Raw genomic sequence first — 23,568 nt, 5'->3', positions numbered from 1 at the left:
TTCTACAGGACTCTGGTCTTCCATGACACACAAGGTGAACACATCATGCATTTCTATAGGACTCTGATCTCTATGGCACACGTAGTGAGCATACTCATATATTTCTAAGAAATGCTGTTCTTCAAGACCTCCATGGTGAACACACTCAACCTCAGATCAGCTCCAAACCCCACACAGTGGTAGGAGAGAACCAACTCTGCTAAGAAAAACAGAGTGGCATTGCACATTATAAGGTTCAGTAGTAAGTTATGATGTTAAGACAGCTTGTATCTTAAAAGAAACATTTCTTCCTCTTTTAAGACATACACTGTGTGGTTTTGACACAGTGGTTCACAATTCCCATGCTGTGTCCCATACAAGTGTTATGTCATGGGACTCTGTGCTACCCGACTGAGCCATGAAAATGAAATACTCAAACCTGAAAGTTTCATTCCTTCTAACAAAAATCAATTTTTAATTGTTCTTTACTTAGGACATGAAATATCAAATAAGAAAATGACAAGCTGAGACAAACTGCAAAAAGAAAAACTCTTTGTTGATAGTACATTTCTCTCATCCTGATATAATAAACTGGCAGTGGATGCCTGAACCCTCAGACAGAGCTAAACCCTAAACAAATATATTTTTATATACATATACACCTGATTCATAAATAGGCACAGAAAGAAACTGACAATAGCTAATAATAAAATCAAGGACTCATAACAACAAACTATAATAAACATGCTAACGTAGATTCTCTCTTGTCAAGGCAAAATTTATATATTAATATGTTTTGGTCTGCTGTTGAACACAAAACACAGAAATTCAGAACCTGAAGACAATGAAACAGGATTCAGAAAAAAGGATCCACTGTCAGTTAAATATGTTTAGTTTATTATTTGTGTGTGTGTGTGTGTGTGTGTGTGTGTGTCTGTGTGTATGAGACAGAGGGGGCGACTGTCACAGTGCATATGCAGAGGTCAGAAGACAACTCTGTAACACCAGTTCTCTCCATCCACCTTTACTTGGTCTCCAGGCACAGGACTCAGTTGCTGGAGTGTGCATGGCCATTGTCCTTACCTACTGAGCCATCTCACCAGCCTTGGCAGCATTAATGCTCCTCCTTTTTATACAAGGGGCTCATGTTAGCCTGTGCACTGCCCTGCCTGTGTTCGTCTCTTCCACCTTCACACTATGCATTCTTCCACTGAATAAATTCGGGCTATGTACCAGGGCTTTAGCAGACACAAGACATGATTCTTGCTGTCAAGTACGACTGAGAGGCACAGTTATCATGAAGGTGATTTGGAAGAAGGGGCAAACCTGTTCCAGGGATGACTTTTAACTTCCGGTGCTTTACTTGGCTGCCTCCTTAGCTCCTCTCACAGCTGTGGGGGTGGGACCTAACTTGCTCCTAAAGGACACAGACTCAGTGATTCAGACCAGCTAAGGACCACGGTGATGGACATTTAACGGTAGGACCAAAACCAGAGACGATCTCAGGCTTCCTGACTTCTCGAGCGAGTTTATGAACAATCCAACCCACCCCGTGCTCCTTCCCTCTGTGCAGAAAAGTGTCTCTGGTTCTGCTACTGAAGCTCAACTTGACTTAAACAAAAATCTTCGTTGGCCTCTTTATATCATTTGCCACCAAAACATGTAGCCTGCTTTTCAGTGTATTTATTAGTATTTTAGGTCACAAAATAGAGCTTTTATTGTCTTAAAATTTTGATGCATCTGGGAAAACTTGTGATTTTTTTTATGACTGTGGTAGTCTGGATGAGAATGGGCACTGGAGGCTCATTTTTGGTTGCTTGGTTCCCAGGTGTTGGGAAGGTTTGGGAAGGACTGGGGGGTGTGGCCTCATTGGAGGAGGTGTGTCACCAGAGGAGGGCTTTGTCCACTTCATTCCTGGTTAGCTCTATCTGCCTGGTGCTTGTGGCTCAGACGTGAGCTCTCAATTACTGCTGCCCTGCCCTGTCCTGCCCAGCTCATAGCCATCTGTGGTGGCCATGGGTTCTAACCCTCTGGAACCATGAGCCTCAAACGGAACATTTTCTTTCCTAAGTTGGTGAAGGTGTCTCTTCATGGTAATAGAAAAGTAACTAAAACAATTACTATGTTCATTTAAACAGGCATCTGGCTAAAAGCACACACTTTCTGAGGTGACAGACTGGGTCCAAGTCCCGGCTCTTCTTAGAGAAGTATTTAACCATAGAACAATGTTCGTTTTGTTATTTGTACAGGAGATAGGAACAGTACTTGAACCATCTCCAGGGCCACATCGATGACTAAATGGGAAATACCTGTAAGCGCCGGAAAAACGGTTAGTCTCAGTATTATTACCTTTACAGTCGTGTCCTTAGATCTAGGTTCCCCCTGAAACAACCACCACAAGGAGCTATGCTCACGACTCCAGTTTCCAAGGTACCTGTTATTTCTCCATACATAAATGCATGTAGAAGAGCATGAGGTACTTGGTCCTGTACGCATCTATGATTCAAAGAATTTTGGTGATTTTGTTTAATGGACTCTTTGGTGAAAAACCTCCCATCTTCATTTTCTCCCTTTCATTCTGCAATGCCTCTTCTAAGGACTTTATGAACGATTATAAAGAACTCTGTAAATGTAAGCAACTCTTCCCGTCATTCTCAGCAAAGCCATTGCAGTCCCCTAACCTTTGAAGTAACACTAAAACTCAAGAACACCGAACAAATTAAAATGACTGAACTGTTTTCTCTGGCAGCCTCGGGAAGGATTAGCTAATCTGAAGGATTTACTGCGATCACTCAGACTGTCAAATGACTACTTTCCTGCCTCTCAGAGATTGAAGAGCACATAAAAACAGACTGAGTACTACATAAAACTGGACTATATACCTATTTTTAAAACTACTCTTGGGGGGGAGTGCCATCAGATGACACTTTTATTATGGTTTGAAGGAAAAGAAAAGAGCGTTTTTGTGGAAACGCAAGCTTTCTTTTGATGCCTTAAAAAATCAGATAGCCATGTGATACCTCCCCCAAATCCAAACCTTCTCAGGCATGCGGCTGTGGGCCTTGTGGGTCCTTACCAGTTCCTGCGTGTCTTCCTGTAGTGGCAACAACGCTGCTTCCAGAATAGCAGTCTGGTCAGCGCTCAACCTCTGCCACAGTCTGATTAGTAGGATCAGCAAATGGGTGGCACTCTTCAGGCTGGCGAATGACTGTAGCAGCTTGTCTTGGTTTTCCTCAATCGCATCTGCTAGAGCAATCACCTGAAGAAATCACAAACTCTGGTTAGGAACAATTTCACAACCCTCGAGCCCTCTGCAGATTTAATTTGTTGCGCTTCTGGTTTTCTTTCCAACAGCTTGACAAGCTTTGTCTTCTTCCATAGACACAAGTTACGTTGAATAATATTGGAGTCATCTGCTAGCTTCCTTCTTTGGGAAAATGCCCCAAGTAACTTCCAAATCCATATGGCCAGGGAAGAAAATATCCACAGAACCAGCTTTATAGGGACAATGTTCAGTGTGTGCTTCACCAGAGGAAGATACGTACTCTTAAAGAGTAAAACTATTACAGTCTTTTGTAATTAGCTATGGAGAGCAATCAATTAAACAAAAATCAAAATAACTGTACTAGTCTTTGTTTTAAATAACTTTTGTCACTTTTTCAGAACATGACTCTCATCTTTCACATCTCTCTTTAGATGATATGGCACGGAGATATCTAGTACTTCTTTAACATTTGTAAAAGGCCAAACAAGATTCAAATATCTGATTAGTTGAAAACTGTCATTTTTTAACACAAATATTAGCCACCAACCCACAGGGTATTAAAAAGCAGCTCAGGGTGTGTTAAGTCTGCAATAACAAATCTACTTAGGATAAAACTGGCAGGGGTGAAGAGAGTCTGTCCTAAAAACTTCTCCTGAAAAATCTTGTGGAAAAAGGAACTGAAGCAACAATTGGGTGGAATATCCACGTCTGCCCATCGGCGCTTGTTTCTACTTTATTTTAATGTCTTGGTAAATTCTGTGCTCATTAAAAGTAATGAACTGGCTGCCCGGGAGACTCACGGCGTCTATATTCCCCAGGACAGGAAGAGCCAGCATTGGAGCAGTACGCTCCTTCTCAAATGCCCTCCAGCTTGAGGACTCAGATGAGATTCAGAAGTCTGGTACTGGCGATCCTCCGTTCAGTGATACTTCATGGCTTATTGACACTGGCCCAGAGGGCTTGTTAAAGCATCACCATTCAAACAAGTAGAGTCTACAGCTGTGTGGTCTCTCAAATTCCATGTAGGGAAAGGGGGTCCATAGGGAGAGTCACCAGAGTGTCTGAGAGACCCTGGACACTAGATGTGAGGGAAAGACAGCACAGCTGATCTTTGCCTGAACATGCTGTTCACACCAGGACTCTTTGCCATGTGATCAACACCTTGAAGGAGTCACAGAAGCCAATTGCAGTCAGTCAGTTCTCCAGGGAACCAGTATCTGAACCAAGGCCAGTAGCACATAAAATCATGGCTTCCTGTGTGCCCAGGACTGTGCTTTCCACTAGCATTCTAAGTAGTTGATTGGAGCTCATAGCCCACAGGACCTCATAATCGTTTAAAAGAAACCATACATACAGAACCAATTAGTGGGAAGAGGCATTACTATAATAATGTCTTAATTGTGCAGAAAAGAAAGTGTAAAAGAAGCTAGCAAGGGAGTGATTACAATGGACCAGAGTTAATATCCCTGGGGCCTCTTTTACTCAAATGGGGTTGGAGCTCATCCCTTTCCCATTACTTTAAGACATCTCCTAGAAGAGGTGGGAGAGGCAAGTTTGCATACGTTGTAACACCTGAAATCATGTGCACCCGTGGTCAGGACCACGATCACAACCGACTCCTGTTACAGTCTGAGCTTACCCTCCCTGTCTTGCTGTGAATGTTAACAATTAAGCATCGCTGTGGAACTATGATACTGAGAGGAGGTGCTTCCTGACAAAAGCTGAACTTACAAAAAGATCAAGGCCATAAACACCTGCTGGGTACCAGGCAGGTGCAGGATCTGCAGAGTGCACTGTAAGGAAATCAGTGACAGAGCTAATCACTACCTTGAAAGATTCATACTAAAGAAGAATAGGGTGAGGGGCGGACACTGACCGTATAAGGGAGGCCCCATAGACCACAAAGGAAACTCCATTGGTCACACGACTGTTAAAGATGGCCCTGGATTAACTGAGCAGAAATGGTGTGCTATGGCTTCTGCCCTGTGCCATGTGACCAGTGTCGCTGGTCACTTGTACCTACTTGACATCATTTCTCTTATACAGAGGAGAAAACTGAGGCCATGCTTACTTAGAAAAGTTCCTGAAGTCATCAGGAAAATGGAGCACACACATGGGCAGAGGACATAGGTATAGTAGCCAAGTACATGAAACGCTTTTAGACTTGCATTTAAAACTGACCTTGACCATATAAAAATTGCTAATAAAGCTGACGGTAACCTAAAGTTTTAAGTTTTTTCCTACTTAAAAGATATAAAACAAAACAAAAAAATTGAGTCAGAAATTGTGAAAGGCAGGCCACTGATGACAGGAAAAGGTTTTCTATTTTAGTAGCTGTTCTAACAACATCCCTTTCTTCTTGCCTGAGTGAGAAGGACTGGCCACTTTCATTGCACTGAGATCTTCCAGTGAGGTGGCCAGTCTGACTACAGCCCTGTCCTGTAAGTCAAAGAGCAGAACTGAGCACTGGTGTCTGTCTTGCCGAAACTGCTTGAGACTGTAGGCATGCTGTAGGTTCAGAGATGAGCATCCTAACTCCAGCTCAGCTTGGCAGGCTTCAGGGAGGGGGAGCATGTGGAGGGGGAAGCACACTGGAGCTGGCTCAGTGAGCCCCTCCCAGATCAAGAGAAGGAACCAAGTGTTCAATTCTCAGGAATTTTGCAAGCTAGTCATTTCATATGGCCATTACTAAAAATTATAGGACTTGAAATTAAATTACCAAAAAAGGATTAATAAATACTCCAAACTCATTATCTGCTGCCGTTATGTAGGTCTTGTGGTAATCTTTACTTTGTTTATCTGTCTTTGGTTAACACTTCACAGTAGTAGGCTACTGCACATTCTTCCAACTCTATACTCGGAGACCTTACATCGACAGCTTGAAATCTGCTACTGGAATTAGCTACAACAGAAAACTCATAGAGTGTTAAAGTCAGCTCCCTCTGCCCTCTGCACCAAAGGCATGTTAAAGATTTATCTGCATACCACTGAGAAGGGAGACCTCCCAACACACTGGTAGTGAGGAAGCGGCCTTTAAAAGAGGACACAACTCCAACAAAGTCGAGACTGCTGGAGAAGGCGCAGTCATCAAGAGGTTGGTCATGGGGAATGCTCAGGTGGTAGGCAAGCACTTAACTCTGAAAGCACCAAGTATTCTGAGTATCCATGTTAGTCAATAAAGCACCACCAGCCAGAACAAATGCTTGTGGGACATTGGTGAAGCTTCTATGCATGTTCCTTACTACCAAGGGAAAATTCTCACAGTGTAGCAACATGTCAGTTCACGGACCCACCCAATTACTAAGTGGAGCTGTAGTGAAGGAATAACTTAGTGAGACAGCAGCCCAAGCCACAGGCTCTTTCCAGAACAAGGCCCAAGATACATCAATCTGGGAGAAGCACTGTCTCTCACCGTTTCAGTCTCCCTGGATGTATTTCTGTGCCATTGTGGAAACAGTCTGTTATTCCCAAATGGTCATAGAAATTGGAAAGAAATGGGATAAACAATTCCTTATGTAAATTACCCCCAAGGAAAATCTCCCTGACCTACTGGCCAGCATGAAATACTAAACAGATCTCCATGTTCTCAATTTAGTTTTGCGTGTAACAGCCAAGTTTACTTTGTTCTCCATGGAAGCCAAATGAATTAAATAGAATTAGCATATTAAAAATGAATTAAACAGAATTAGCATATTAAAAAGAGTTGGAAGACCCATCAAGATTCAGATCTGAATGACCAAGGCCCAGAAGATCTCTCAGATCACCTGGAACTGAGAAATGAAGCCAACCAGATGCTGGGACTTAACATTTGAGGGAGAGTGATTTCTTTTTCCGGGCTCATGACTGTCTGAGCAAGCTGTGTGTTCCCTAGTGTTCCCTGCAACTACAGAAGGGAGGCCTATAGGAAACAATAAATGCTAACGACTTCGAGCACAATGTGCTGATGGCCTTTGTTTTGCTTTTGCAAATTGATGGTTTCCAAATAAAACAGAGACCCCAAAGGACATCTCTGTCTGATGGCCATATCAGTTGATGCCAGAGTAATAAGGCAGAGGCCCAGGGAGCTGCAGGAAAACACTCAACTCATAAAGCAAGTGTGAAATTAATCCCAAATACTTCCAGCTGCCAAGACAGGCTCTAAAATTGGTTACAGGAAAGCAGCAGCCGCAACAACGGAGTAGACATGAGTCATGCTATGTGAACATGGACATGTCCAATTTCTCCACCTAAGCTAGTCCAATCTGCTTCCACATCTCATGTGTGGCTCACAGAGTCCTACTGTGCTGCTGTGGAGACTGACTGTGATCCAGGCTGCATGCTCGGAGCTCTTAGCATCCATCATTCAGCCCTCTGAGATAGAAACTGCTGACAGTCCCCACCCTACCCTCTCTCCATTTCCCAGTAAAGAGATGAAGGCTTAGAGCCATCTGTGCACACCAGCTAGGGCAGTGAGCAAGGGCAGAGAACTGCCAGGATTCCAGTAGTGTTTGCTGCCTTCTCAGCGAGTGCCCTCTGTCTGCACAGAAACATGAATATCCACAGGTGACCCCACAAATCCAGCAACGCACCCTCCTTTGATAACATAAGCCAAGCACTGCTCAAATATCATACCTATCCCAGGCATGTCTGTTAGTCACACCTTATATCTTTGGGGCTTTCAACACAAGATAACTCAAGATAGTTTTTTTCTTCCTGAAATGGGTCACATCACAAAGACAGCAAGTCCATAGTGTGTAAGAACTCGACCTTACCACACTCTTGTTTTCTGTCAACAAAAGAAATGGTATACTCTGTATAGCTCAGAGCCACAAAAGCTACAGCACAGTAATTTTTTAGGCCATCCTCTTTAGTGAAGCTACTTTTTCAGAAAAGGATGATTCATCTGTTTTTCTAAAAATTGCAAGTTACAATGTTTTCAGTAGTCAAAACAAGCCTGTGTTGGTGCTAATTGTCAACATTTCACTGAAGGCTTCCTAAGAACCAAACATAGGCTGAAGTCTTTACAGGGATTAGCCCATTTAATTCTCAAAAACCCTCCAGTGAGATAGGTACCATAAGGAAAAAGAACTACAGAAAGGATCAAACAGCAAACAGCAGAGCCAGGTTTCATATCCCAGAGATCTCACCACAAAACACCACCTGTACTGATTGTCTACCTGGACCCTGGCCTCATCCTAAGCAGTATGTACAACAAAATCCATCTAGTGCCCCAGTGGTCCGGATCAGCTTGGCTGGACTTGGACTTGGTTTGAGGTAGAACAACTCTAGTAACAGACCAACATAGATGAACACGTTAAGACAATGGAACCCCACATGGCATCTGTGGAAGGCCATGCTGGCATACATAGAGCTTGGGAACCAAGCAGACAGGCCCTCCCCACCAGGGGAGCCAACAGCCACCATGCCAGTCCTCCACTCCCTCTCCCCAGCAATGGACCACTTTCTTTAATCCAGGAGCCAAAACAAGTTGGTTCTTGTCAGTTATCTGGCCACAGTGATGAGAAAAGTAAAAGGAGACGTGTTCATCCATTAACGGCTAATACCATTAATGCTTAATGACATTCAAAATGTCAGAATAGTCATGTGACATTGGAGCCAATAGGCTTATATATGAATAGGGGCAGAGCCAATTACAAGCTGAACAACCTTTACCTCCTTCAGACTTAGTTAACTCACACAATAATTCTCAACAAAAGCCAGTCAAAAACCCTTCTATTCATTTCTAGTTTATTTGGTCTGTGTTAACTATTTCTTAATGCTCCTCATAAAATCTAGGTATAACAGGCAAATTATTTTTATTAGACAAATAATGGCATCAAAAGGGGAGGACCTTATCTGCTAATACATGGAGCATAGGACCAAGTCCCCTCTCCGAAGCGAGGGGAACAACTGGTCACCACTCTTCCATGCTGCACCCTTTGTGATCACTCAATAGGACAGACTTCATTTTGTAACTAAATTTAACCAAGTTTCAAATTAAAATGTCATGAGACACTGAATCAAAAATACTACTAAAAGCTATGAAAGTCGGATGTATTGGATCCCTTATTTTATTTTATTATACTTCTATTAAAACATGAAAACATGGACAGATGGTTCAGCTATTAGGAGCCCTTGCTGCTCTTGCAGAGGACCAGAGTTCAGTTCTCAGTACCCCCACGAGATGGCTCACAACCACCTCTAACTTCAGGGAATTCAACATCTTGTTCTGCCCCTGTGGGTCCCCACACATAATAAATGCGTGTGTGTGTGTGTACACACACACACACACACACTTCAGTGTTATTTGTGATGGCATTCTGACAGTCCAGACTGCGGCATGGCAAAGGCCTTGCAATAAGGATGAAGTTTACTAGAACTCAATTTTGACTTTGGCTGTAAAGATGCAATTTGTATCCAAAAACATTGTTCTCTCACCAAAATAAAAATTAAATAATATCCAAAAAGAAAAGAGAAAGATCATGGATGTCAGAAAGGCAAGAGGAGCATACTAGAAGGTTTGATCAGTAAGTCCATCCTGAATCTATTGCCTATATGCATTCATTACACTTTGAACTCTGGCACAGACTAAAGCCAACCTTGGGAGTTTTATTACCAAGGCATAGCAAGGATCTAATTCTTCTTGTTATTGTTGGTTTGTTTGAGACAATCTCTCCGTATAGCCCTGGCTGTCCTGGAACTTGCCATGTAGACCAGGCTGGCACTGAACTCAGAAATCTATCAGCCTCTGCCTCACGAGTGCCGGGATGATAAGAGCTCACCGTCACTCTGAGCACGAATATAATTCTTGGCCACTTTTAGTGCTGTATTAGTTTACAAATAGAGGATAAAGAACGGATTCCACTCTGCGGCATCTCTAATAAGGAGGCTCCTGTAGCTCTCTCATCTACCACAGAGCTTACACTGCTAAACCTGGGATTAGAAAACATTTTTGACCATGACCATTTTGCGTGACTAATAAGAGCAAAAATCAATGTGTATGTCTTATTAAAAGCTTGACTCACACATTCTATATCCATAAAATGATAAAGAAACAACAGAGGCAGCAAGGCATGACTGCTGCGACCCTCGAAATCAAGGCAGCTCTTGCCAGGATTAGAATTTTCCCTGATGCTAATTTGTATTTGCCAAATGCCTTGAAAATCCACATAAAACTCATTTTAGAAAACAAAATATTCCTGAGAAACTTCATTATACTTAAGAACCCCCTTCCTTTTCCTTTTAAATGTTCTGCTCAAAAGAATGTAAAGGTAATCACTGTGGGGACATAGGTATTGGCTGAGGCATTTCAAATGTATACCATTGATATATAAAAAATGCTAAAGGAGAGAGACAAATCATTTAGAAGTGACACAGAGAACAACTCTGCTATTTCTGCACAGCGTATTCACTAAGTAGACATGTAACTTCATCAGCTGAAAGGAAACTGACTCCAATGCCTGTCTCATATAAAACTAAAAATACAACTGATCTCAGGCCTGATTACGATGTTTTACCTCCCCACCTCTCTATCGCCCGACGGCTGGCCAAAGTTTTACCTCTTTCTATAAAATGATCTACCTACAGCCAAGTGAAACCCAAATTTAAAAAAAAATAATAATTAACAGAATCAGGTTGTAAAAAGACAAATGAATCTTTTCTGGGCCATGCTCTGTCATTGAACACATTGCTTAGGAGAGCAGGAATCTATGGTTGGCAACGTCAGAGCTCACTTTACAAGCTCTGGAGAATGCCACAGTTATCTCTCTCCAAAAACAACACCTACAGGGTCTGCATAGCTTCTAAGTTTAGAATGCTTCGGGCAACAGTCTTCTAGACAGACATGTCTGTGAGTAGGAAGCCACCCACGCAGCAGGGAGCACCATAGTCCATGGAGGGGAGTCCGTGAGAAGAGCTGGCTGGCTGGGTGTCCCCACGCACCCCTTTACCTAAGGTGGTCAGTATTATGACGAATTCTACATGTGACCAATCACAGTTTGCTAGTGACTACTTCTGACTGCAAGCAAGAAAACCTGGAGACCCCACAGTGCTGGTGATGACACCAACCATTTCCTCAGACTTCCTGAAATGAAGTAACATTTACATACATGTGTGCATATGTACACAGGCACATACATGCACACACATACACAATGTACACAGGCACATACATGCACACACATACACATCACAATGTAAATAAGTAAACAAAAAAAAGTCTGTGAAGAGAGCCTTGTGGTTTTTATGATTTTTGATTTTTAGGGTAAAAGACATATTTATACCATTACTACCTGGTAGGACAGGCTTACAACTAGAGTCCATGGAAATAGTGTGTATGTACAGGGAATATGTACATGCAACAACGCATTGTACATATGTACATAAAATATGTCTATGGAATAAGACAAGGCAACAAGTGGGATTGCCTGGTTTCATGTGGCACGAACTGGGGGAAAGGAGAGCCATGGCCTGTTGGAACACTAAAATTCGAAGAAGCCTTGTTGAAGATGCCCTGTGCTTAATTTTTTCTGTAAATGCTTCCATGCCAGGGGCTGCCTTGTTCCCAGCTTTACCCCACCCACAATCTTTGGCACATGGCAAGATTTTCATGAGCAGTTGATATTCTGTTGTGACTTGCTAGTGTGCCATGTAGGACTGCTCAGGGCGAGCTTGCCTTTCAGGTGAACAAGATCAAGTCTGTCGTGTTTTAAAAACATTTGTAGGCTAAGTGATTGAGTATGCTGACTGAGTCTGTAAATAACCAGATGAACATCCACACCTCTACATGCAAAGCTTATCACAGATTCATCCAAGACTTTACTGCTATCACTGCTCTGTAGATTAAGAGTCCAAGTAAGTCTTTATCGTTGTACTGCCTCAGCAACTGTAGGAGGTATACAGCATCTTGTGCTCTACACACTAGGTGGGTGCCAGAAACATCTCCTGCCATTGGCTATAATGACCAAAAATATTTCCAAATGTTGCCAATAGTCAATGTCCTTCTCAGAACAAAATCAGCCTTGTTGGGGCCCTCTGGTCTAAAGTTCATGTTCTTATACTCAAAACACCTTTGACTCCCATCAGAAGCAGAGCCTGGGGTCCGAGCCAAAGACCATGACCACTGACCTTCAGACACTTGGCATCTCAGTCAACACTGGAGACAATGAAATACCAAAATGACTATCAGAAATGTGTTTGGATGAATGATATTAGAAGTTTTATAATTATAATTATAATTATAAGTACCAGTCTAGGTCTGGCCCACTGACAAATATGTCCATACTTCCCTTTCCATGATCAGGAAATATTAATCCAGAAATCCACTTGTGGGATGGGTCCAAGTCTTGAGTTCAAATAACTGTAGGTATTGCCTTTCAAGAGGTTTCATGATGTTCATTATGATGCTAGCATTACTTACCCAAATAATTTAAGAGTTACACAGTAAGTAAATTGTCAAAGGTAGTATGCAGTATTGCATCTGTGAAACAAGGGGGGGGAGGGCTGTACATGTGACTTGGGAACTACCTGCTAAGCCTTATCAAGCTAATAAAAATAATATGCACTATTAATAACATAGCCACTTACTATGTGTACCATGTGTCAGACATAAACTTGAGAATTCAATTGATATTATATCTGAATCTTTTTAACAACCTCTCTAGAAAATTATTGTTTGTGACTAACGAAGAGAATAAGATTCAAAGAGATGAGTCAACTTGGTCAACACCACCATATGTCAAGTCAAAGATTCAAAGGGGGTCTGCCCCAAACCCACAAAGCAGAAGACCTGCTCATAACACCATGCTGCATCCTCAGTACAGACACAGACAGACAGATACATACACAGAGAGAGGGGGGGGGATGGCAATTTATGTTTTTAAGATGTGATAAATTCTACATTTATTGGCTCTCCTCTGACTATGCTACATGTCGCCTTACAGCCACTTGGGTCTGTGACTCCTGCAATCACCAGGCACACCAAACACTAACATAAAGTAACCTGACACAGATGAAAAACCAAATCAAGGCTCTTGCCATTTGGCCCTAAGAGGCTTCCATGATCTTTTTTTTTGTATTAGTTTTCTCCTCCGTAACAGGAGGGTTTGTCACAGGCATGTCAGTCACAGTGCCTAGCACATAGTAGGCACACAACAAAGCCTGGCATGATTGCCATTAGCTTAGTCTTTGGTGTTGCAGAGCCACAAATTCAACCAACATAATCTTCATGAAATCAAAACAAAACAAAACAAAAAAATCTCATACCTGAAGATAATCAAGCCTTTCATTTGCTTTCTCGTTTCTTTTTATATAATTTTGACCTTGGTGTCTTATCATAAATAAAATAGACATTACTTACCAAAATATAACATAATATCCACTCTCTTACAGCACCTATTGCCATCTTCTATTTTGCCCATCACACTTAGAACTATGCATTTACTGCTTCCAACTCTGTGAAAACAGAGATTGCTTATCTACTGTGTCCCTAGAACGACACTAGTGAGTGCCTAAGACAGCCTGCTCCTGAAACACCTGTCCAGCTGAACAGAACTACTCTCATCTAGCACATTCCAGAAGGGTAGCTTGCTGGCTGTCTGTGGCAGAGTCCTCTCAGAAGCAGAGCTGGTACTGAGGGCACAGGGAGGGAGGCCCAAGGATCTAACTTGTAAAACATACAGAGTAAGATGCTCTCCAAAGTGAAGAGGGTCGGTGCTGGGCCGTGGAGCTCAGTTACAAGGCTTGGTTTGCTTTGGGATTTTGTTTAGTGTTAAGATGCCAAGTTCTTCATCCATTTCCCAGAAGATGGCTGCTCTGAGCACACTCCCTGGACGCCTGCTGTGGGCTCTCTCTCCTGAAAAGATGTCTCACTACCCCACCCTCACACGGTGCCAGAATTCGTTCCCTCCCAGGAACTCCATAACAACACTGTGTCCATGGATCTGTAGTGATGAACATAAGACTTCATGGTGTGAGAATCTTCACAACCACACCTTGCTTCCACATCCAGCTGGCCAACAGCATGTTCTTTGCTCAGACTGCTTCAACAAAGCTTTCTGGAGCTAGCAAATCCACTTTGGCAAAAGTTTTACTTATTTTTAAACTAATGCTACTTTCTTGTTGTTTTTTTTTTTAAAGTAAAACAATGTATTCTAAAAAGTGTACTTCTCTTACTAAGATTGATTTACCCTAAGGGAAGGATACCGTGTGCCCACATGCTCGCTCACGAGCGCTTGAACACACACACACATTCATGCCTACACAACTACACACACTCACATATATACTCACGTATGCATTATACACACATATGCACTCCTAAATAAATGACTGCAACCTGCTCAGTCCATACGATGAGCGTCGCTTGGACGTGGCCACTTGGATAACAAATGGGTGTGCTCGTCCCTGGGAAGACTATTTCTCCTGCTCTTGATAGTCCTAAGCTGCCTGTAGCCTTAAGCATACAGCAGTGGTATGCATACCTTGGTGGTCACCAACAGCTCTGTAGCTGGACTCAAGACCTATTCAACAAGAGGAAACTCATACCCGATATTGGAAACCTAGTCAACTACCACAGTCCATGAAGGGAGACAAGAGTGAGATGAATAACTGGCTGGCTGGGTGGCCCCATGCACCCCTTAAGACAGTCAGTGTTATGACGAATTCTACATGTGACCAATTACAGTATGCTAGTGACCACTTCTGACTGCAAACAAGAAAACCTGGAAACCCCACAGTGCCGGTGATGACACTGAACAGATAAAGCATTTAAAGCTCCAGGTTATGAGGAAGGACTATAAACTCCCAAGAACCAAAAGCAGGGGCTCAACTAAAATTTCAGGCCCAAGCTTTTGATCCTGTGGTGCCAACGATGAAAACACACCACTGCCTACACATGAAGAAGACTAGGAAAACAGGAAAGCACACAGCCTCCAGTGTGCACATCGAAGGGCATGGAGAAAAAAGGCAAACACACATGCAGCACAGAGGGGCTCAGGTGAAAGGCAGGGCAGAAGGCTGGATCAGGGCAGAAACTTGCAGCTAATGGACAGTTGCTCAATAAAACGGAGTCATGGTCTCACCTGAGTTGTAGCCCCACTTCTCCAAGCCATGCTGGTCTTTACTATAACAGCCTGAATTTGTGTGATTTCATGGATAGCTTACTGTCTATCACATCTCTTACACTCGATGCTCAGGACCCCTGGGCTGTGATAAGCGGACGCTATCCTACCTCTCAGGCCAAACGGCAAATGTTCCCTGACAGTTGAGCACAAGATTTAGAAAGGGCAGGAACCTGTCCTGGCCACTCTCACCAAAGCCACTGCAGTGAGGAGATCTAAAATGAAAACATGGATGACACGGAGAGAGAATCAGTGCAGATCCCTTCTCCAGCAGCCAACACTGGCCTACAACTCGCTTGATATGGGACAAAGGTCATAGACTTTGACTTGGTCCAAGCTCTGACATTTTACCTTATGTCAAATCTGGTTTTCAGGAAAATTCTTCTCATCTTCTAATGCAAAAAGTGACAAAGTAACACTAACGTGCCTCATGGTTATTGTGAAGGCCAATTATTGCATCGTGGGGCTAAACATTAATAAACCATCAGACATGGTACAAAAATATAAAGATCCCAGAACAAGGGAGTCAACATCTCTGAATATTCTTCATTAATACTTTCCAAACCAAAGCCGGCTGTTCAAGTTATTTACAAGGAAAAAAAATTAAAATGTGTAGCATATCTGAAAAAAATAACATTTGGAAGAAATTACAGTTTTAAAATGGGGAAATGGCGCATTATGAGGAATCCTAGGCCTATGTCCTAAAGCAAAGCTCACTGTGTGGAGCAGGTCTACGAGACGATGCAAGATAGAGTGGCCTTTCAACAGTCACAAAGTAAGGAGTGGAAGACTTTTCCACAGGAAGAATTCATGCTTTCTGTAATGCTGGAGGAACATTCCAGCCTATAAAATAAGCCACAGCCAGAGCTTGCGACATTCCCATGATAAAGACATAGGGTAAGACACAGATCACAACCCGAAGGTGTGCTGTACAGAAGACATAGTGGCTAAGACAGGAAAGCACCTGTGAGCATCAGGCACTGATCTTGAGGGAAGGAAAACACTTATCCTGCCCCAGAACCCCCTTTCACCTGAGTGGTCATGTCTGGAAGAGCAATGGCTTTCTGCCCCTTCCATACAATTTTTATACATACAATTATGCATACAAATCATACAATTTTCTGCACACAGCAAAGAAGCGTCAAGGAGTAGCTGCTTCTCTATGGATCAAGAACAATCTTGACTCTGTCCTCCAAATTTATATTGCTGACACCAACCTATGACTTAAAATCCCTGAGTCCAAAAGGTAGGCTAGCCTCTCTGAGTGTACAAAAGCTATCAAATGGCGTAATATCGCAGGGCTTACTCACTCTGAAGTAACTCTTAACAGGACTCTGTGCAGCAAGGAAGTTAGCAGTCGATTTAAACAAATCACACCTCTCTCCACAGCATTTTCTCAGAGAGGAGATTCTCTGGGGCTGAGTCCGACAGCCTGACCATGAGGAGGCCATGCACAGCCCACTCCTGAGTTTGAGAAGCAGTGACTGTCTTCTAAGACAAGCCCCCACTAACGTGGAAAAACAAAGTCAGCTTGCATGATTTACACCAAGGAAAGAAATTCTATCTGGATGTCTTTGGCAGGGAGTCTCAAACAACCTGGTTAAACTTTATTTCTGAAGACAGACGCTGCTTTGCGTATTCTCCCACCACCTTACCACCATCTAAAAGAACATTAAAAAGATCCGTTTCCAGAGTTAGGAAATCAGGCCTCAACCCACCATTGTGTGATCATAAGAACTGTACCCAATTACTGGATGAGTCATCGGGCCCTGGAGTCAATCAGCAAACCAAGTTGTCATTTTTCCTCTCTGACAGAGGTGACTGGCTGTCCACACCACAGCAAAATAACTGGCAAGAGTGGGCAAGGTTGGGACAGCAAGCCAACACCTTCTTAAGGCTCACACCTAATCAACTGTTTAATTCGGGCACTGAATGAGCAAGCAGTTCGAATGCATCCCCCATCTCTTGGCACACATAACATGATGTCTACCATATAAAGACCCAGGAGAAAAATTCCCTTTTGGACCTTAACATTAGGAAAAGTCAATTTGCCACCAAACGCCAAGCAGCAGTGACACAGGACGTGAGCATGAACAAAAGGAACAACAGCATATGCCTTTAAATGTTCCAGCATGCTCCTTTAAAAACAGTAAGAATCTTTTAAATGACTGCAGCTATCACTTTGTACTGACTGGAAAGAAGTCATATCTGTGGCCTATGCCTATTATATTATTAAATATTACCCAGTTTTCTCTTATCTGGACTGCTGGAGGCTTGAAAACTCTTTTTAATTCACCCTTTGCTGTGTAGAGTTTTCTGGATACTACAGCCCTGAGTTTTCTGACTGACAAGATAAGTTCTGACTGAACTTAAGTGTCTTGTGGTGTCAGGGTCTCAATTTAGCTGAATTAATATCACTGCATAATTAAGATTCAGCTCAGTAAAGTCATATTTCTAACTTGCCCCACTTCATCATAAAAGGACAAATATTAGTGAGAATAAACTATCTTCCTGATATACCTTGCCTCAAAAAGAAAGAGTTTTGTCTTCAAAAGTTAAAGGTATCACTCAATAAAAACCATTAAGATGGAACTGGCATTGCGTTGCAGGTTTGTGGGGTGCTGCTATGTACACAAATGCTAAATACTGGCCCCCAAGATCTGGGTATCCACAAGGAGCAGGTCCTCATGTGCACCAAATGGTGCTATGTAAACTTTGCTCCATGATTTAAAACTATTGGTTACGTAAAAGTGGCTCCAGCCAATGACTGCAGAGAACAGAGTTAGGCGAGTTTCCGTTACTGGGCTGGGGGTCGCAGGTCAGGAAAAAGAGAAAGAGCGAAGAAAGAAGACAGAGGGAGGAGATGGCCATGAGGCCAGGTGGAGAGCATATGGCTGGAGACGTGGTCCCCGAGGACATGCTGATGGATCAGAAACAGCCTGGGTGAGACTCAAGACTGAGGACTTAGGGACCACAGCTGGAGCACTAACCAGTCTAGTATACAGAAAAACACACTGGGGATAATGCCCCACTGACTGTGCTAGAGCTGACTTAAAAACATCTGTCCGGGACAATTTATAACTAATAGAGTTATTAACTAATATTTTAAAATACCATTTAAAGATATCCCCCCCCCAAAAAAAAAACAAAGGCCAGTATCTATGCTACTGAATCTAGTGGTAAAACTTCGATTTCTTATAAACAGCCTCGACGGGGTTAAATAAGTGAAAGACACAGTTATTAGAGAAGCTTTGTTGAACATTGGAGAAGGTTAGCTGTAAAGTAGAACACAGCAGCAGCAGGCATGGGGTGAATGCCATTAAGGGCAGGGATGATAATGTGTTTCCACACAGTGGAGACAGCTATGGCCAACAAGCAGAAGACAGCTAGAAAGTTAGGAAAAGTCTAGCTCCAGATTTAGTGGCAAACCCTGACTCAAAGGAGTAAGGCAAAAAGCGATGGAGAAGGCTATGTGACCTTTTCCTCTGCCCTTCATGCACACATGGGAATACCTCCATACCCCCACACTCCATCTGCACATACACTACACACAACGCACATATACCAAAAATTAAAAATGAAGTCCATGACTTGTTCAGGCTAAGGAACGAATATATAAATTCACTTTCTGTTTTTGTTTCCACCCAGGATCTGGCTTACCATTCAATTCCTAAAATAGGAAATACTAACATACTATATCCAAAGGAATAAATAAATATCACTTGGAGAGGTAAGGCATATGTGGCCCAATCCGGAAGACTGTCCCTTCTGAAAGTCACCACCATTCAATCTATTTCTGCCTAATCTGCAGAATCTAGGAGATGCAGCTTTGTTCTGTATAATCTCAGCTGAGCTGCAATGTGTGGTTTCTAACATATCTTAGCAGGTGAACTGAAGGCTGACTAATTGAAAGAACTGTTGTATAAAATCAGTAATTAGGGAAAGGAAAGACCAGAAATTAGAAGTTCGCAAACATACTACTAAACACAGTAGTACTTCCAGGATAACCCTTTTTGTCTCAAATACACAGTTGAATTCCCTATTTTAAGGTATAGCTCATGACATTTTACCTATATTATTAGCTAAACCTAGAAAAGCAGACCACCAAAACTAGAAAATAGAGACCTTTTCCCTGCAGATTACAGGATGAGTTAGGACCAAAAGTGCTGGTCACAATGGGACATATCAACACCCATGGGAGGGCATATTATAAGACAAAAGGCAATGCCACCACCAACAAACGGAGATGTCCCCAGTGCCATTCAGCAAGCAGCACGTGAACATCTGTCACTTCCTCCATTTTCAAACCTCTTGCTTTCTCAGTATCTGAAATGAAGGCAAATATTGTCTATTTGTGTCTGCAAGAACATAAGGAATTGAATATACTTTAAAAAAAGTGATGAATTCTGAGACTTTAAAAAAATTACAGTTTATTCCAGCTTCTGATTACCTCAAGGTTGGCATTAATGAACTAATTGTCTCATTTAAAAATGTCCCAATACACAGCTCTACCTATTTACCTATGAATATTGCCAAGTAGCTCTGAACCCTGATATACTGAACTCACACAGCACTTTCTGTCCCTTTCATTATGCCCCAAGTCCTTCAACTCCACTGCATGTAACACATTCCTCGTGTTCACTGTTTCCTCTCTACCCCAAGCAGCATTGTCCTGTGGGGATCACCAAGTTATTAGTAAATTGAAAGTGAGGCCCACTTGAACTATATTCTGTCTAGAGAGAGAGACATAGTTTATGAAACATACTTTTGACAATTCTTTCTAAGACTGGCTATACACACATGGACATATAGTTTATAGGAATGTAACCATGGTTTACACGGCTTTGTAGACTGCCTTGTGCAATACTATATTTTTTTAAAAATGCCTCACAATTTAATTGTGAAGCATGTTGTTTCCTGGGTGGTCTATAGCTATTCTCATTTTATATAGAAATACGTATTGAAATTATATATTACACATAGAACATTTAAACAGTAGTCAAACCCTACTGACCTTGTTGGGTGTGTTTTGTCTACTATCACCCTATGCTGCTCTTCTGCATCTTCACCAAGACTAATTTTCCTTGCGCACCATCACCCCACACTACACAATGACTCCACTTCAAATACTAATGTTTTAAATCCATGTTCTTCCTTCAAGATTAAATACAAATTCTGCTTCTTCACTCATTTCTTCACTCATTCAACATATGTTTCCTGTATCTACTATGTGTTGGCGATAAAGATTTTTGAGCTGCACAATATATATACACCAGTCTTACCCTAAAGAGTGCCCCAACTCTTACTGTACTTATGATTGGTTCAGAAGGAAGGCCAGTGGCAATAACCAGCATTAATTAAGAGACCTCTGAGGCCTCCCTGACCAATAAACCCTAGGAAGGTTTCCTACATCTTCACTGTAATTTTTATTTAGTAACCCCTATCTTCTGAAGGTATCATTGTCCATCCATGCAGGGTGATTACATGTGAATTCTTTAGGACACGGACATCCATCTCAAACTGATTTGGAAATGTCCACCATGATAGCTAGCTGTTGTTGTTGTTGTTGTTGTTGTTCCAGAAGGCTGCTGGGAGAAGGGAGCTGCAATAACAGTCTTGCCCGGCACTGGGTATTCTGCACGCTATGATAACCTGGAGGTTAGATGTGAACTGCTGCAACAGTGGCAAAACCAATACAGAGAAACCAACTGCTTCTGACACCTGCTCTACAGGAAGGAATGTCAAGGCTGGAAACATAATCCTGGTCCAACCCCATGGCTGGGAAGGATATAGGTCTGTTAAACTGTCCGAACACCCTTTAAATATTCATGTTTATACACTTGACCTGGGCTGCTCTCAACCGTGGTCTTTATTCAGTGCATAGCAGTCAACAGAGGGATACACAACTGGTCAAAATACTGAGAATCCGAGACTGAGCATTCAGCCTTAAACAGCCTCCGCCACCAAGACTCAGGGAACATCATGGGAAAGAGGGAAGAGAGAATGGAAGAATAAGAGGCTGGGGAGGCATGCTGTAAAATACTATCTTCTGGACAGTCTTGGCTGTCATAGTCATGATCTCACAGCAGTTATGGTTATCTGAACAATGCCTATACAAGATCAAGCCAGCAGACATTCTGGCGTACCTGGGATAGATGATCTCAAGGCTACAGCCATTATCAAGACAGAATCATTCTTTATTGAGGATGTGGCCACCAGTAGACTTCCCACACTCTAGCAGATGGCCACTCACCCATGCATACCTGAGCAGCATTAACTGAAGCTAATGCATTATACAAAGCATGTGCATGAGCATGCACACACACACACACACACACACACACACATGCACACACACACACACACACAGCCGAGAAGTTGGGGATGGGGGTATGAAGAGGGCATATGAGAGGAGTTCAGAGAGAATGGGGACAGGTTAGATTTCATGGTACATATGTATGAAATTTAAAAAAAAAGAACTAAAAGAATGTACCAACTAATAACCAAGAATAGCATCAAAGTATTAACAGCACAAAAGCACAATGACCTTCAGGTCAGGATATATGGCAGACACACAGGCGGCACCTGTCAGTATCACCTCCTCATTGAACGTCTCTGTTATGTACACTTAGTTACTACTTATTCTCTGCATCCTCAAACTTAGCCTACACATGTTTGTTTGCTTTTCACAGACACGGTCTCAACATAGCTCCGGCTGGCTTCAAAGGTGCTATGTAGCCGAGGATGATTTGAGCTTACCCGCCTGTCCCTGCCCTCCAGGTCAAGCTACACCCTCCTATACTGTGATTTACTTCAGTGTAGTAATTTGCTTTCCTCTCCAATGAAATGGCTATGTTCCCTACAAATACACACTCTGGTTTATCCTTCTGCGTGGAGCTTGTACAAAATTAGTAGAGTCTTACACGAAGTAACTATTTGTTGTTCCTACTGCTGTTGTCATTAATGATCCGAGTAAGGATTTAATGTGACAAGTAAGTCCTTGCCCCAGTCAGGGTTTAGAAGCAGAGTGGATCGCTCATGTCGGTTCCCATCATTCTAAGCTCCTTCTACTTGCAGGGAGTCCCTACTGAGGCTCTCCTCTCTGCTGAGCACCACTGAACGAAAATGCTGTGAGTCCTCCTGAGGAGCACAGGAGCACCAAGCTAGAAGGCAGCAGGTGCCAAGCCTGATGGTCTAAATCTCTCAAAGAAGCACTGGCTGCTGCGCTCCTCACTGGACAGCTCAGTTTGCTTAGTATACCAGCTTCAGGAATATCAGTCATTAGTGAGTGGATGGAAAAGCACAGTCAACGAAGTATAGACGGCATATGGAAAAACAAAAGCATCAGACTTAAAGGGCTCCAAACCACCAACATGAACTTTGATTTTCTTGGCTGTCTATAACAACTTACAGTGATGGCTGTGATGGACTCCCTTGTCTGGCAGTGGTAGGAGAGGATGCACTAGTCCTGCTGTGACTTTATGTGTCAGGCGGGTTGGTACCCATGGCGGAGCTCCCCTTTCTCAGAGGAGAAGGGACAGAGGTGATAGAAGAGTGGTTTGTGAGGGTTGGGCTGGGAGAAGAGGGGGGAAGGGACTGCAATTGGGATGTAAAGTGAGTAAATAAATAAATATTGGTACGCTCCTAAAAGCCTAACTTTTCCTTGAGTTTAAAGCCTTGTAACCCTGGCCCCAAAATGAGCCTTCAGGGTTGAGAGTCCTCTTGAAGCTTACATTTGGTATGTTTTTACATATTTTCCTAGAGGAAAGACCCCTGAGTTTACAGAGTCCCCTTGGAGTCTCTGACCTCATAAAGGGTTCAAAGCATGAGTTTAATATTCCCCTCTCAGCGCCTCAGTCATATTTAATGGCCCATATCCACTATTATTTCACAGACACAGGACTTCTAGCAGAGTCAAGAAAACCTGCCCTTGCCTCAGAGCAGGAGCCATGATCTCCATTGCTCGAAGGTCCTAGCCCTCAGTGTTCACTATGAAATCCCTTCGCCACTCCACCTTACCAGGCCCCTCTGCCCACGTTTACTGTGGTCTATCAGGGAGCCTTCTTTACGTATCTGTTGCTGTGATAAAATGCCATGACCAAGGCGACTTAGAGAAGGAAGAGTTTATTTTGGCTTGAGGTTCTAGAAGGTTAGAGTCTGCAGTTGTGGGGACAGCATAGCAGCAGGCAGCAGGCAGCAGGCAGCAGGCAGCAGGCAGCAGGCAGC

The 23,568-nt window shown here is 42.8% G+C and overlaps 1 protein-coding gene across 1 annotated transcript in view; it reads right to left on the bottom strand.

Annotated features, from left to right (window-relative positions):
• Positions 1 to 23,568, bottom strand: part of Bbs9 (Bardet-Biedl syndrome 9) — a 365,371-nt gene that overhangs the window by 72,771 nt on the left and 269,032 nt on the right. Inside the window, 1 exon segment of the mRNA XM_028763694.1 lies at positions 3,056 to 3,238. Coding sequence (XP_028619527.1) covers positions 3,056 to 3,238 — 183 coding nt within the window.

This window comes from Grammomys surdaster, unplaced genomic scaffold (genome assembly GCF_004785775.1).
Source record: "Grammomys surdaster isolate TR1022 unplaced genomic scaffold, NIH_TR_1.0 140, whole genome shotgun sequence".
Classification (NCBI taxonomy): domain Eukaryota; kingdom Metazoa; phylum Chordata; class Mammalia; order Rodentia; family Muridae; genus Grammomys; species Grammomys surdaster.
Note: the sequence above shows the minus strand (reverse complement) of the source record. Positions and strands in the feature narration are given on the sequence as shown.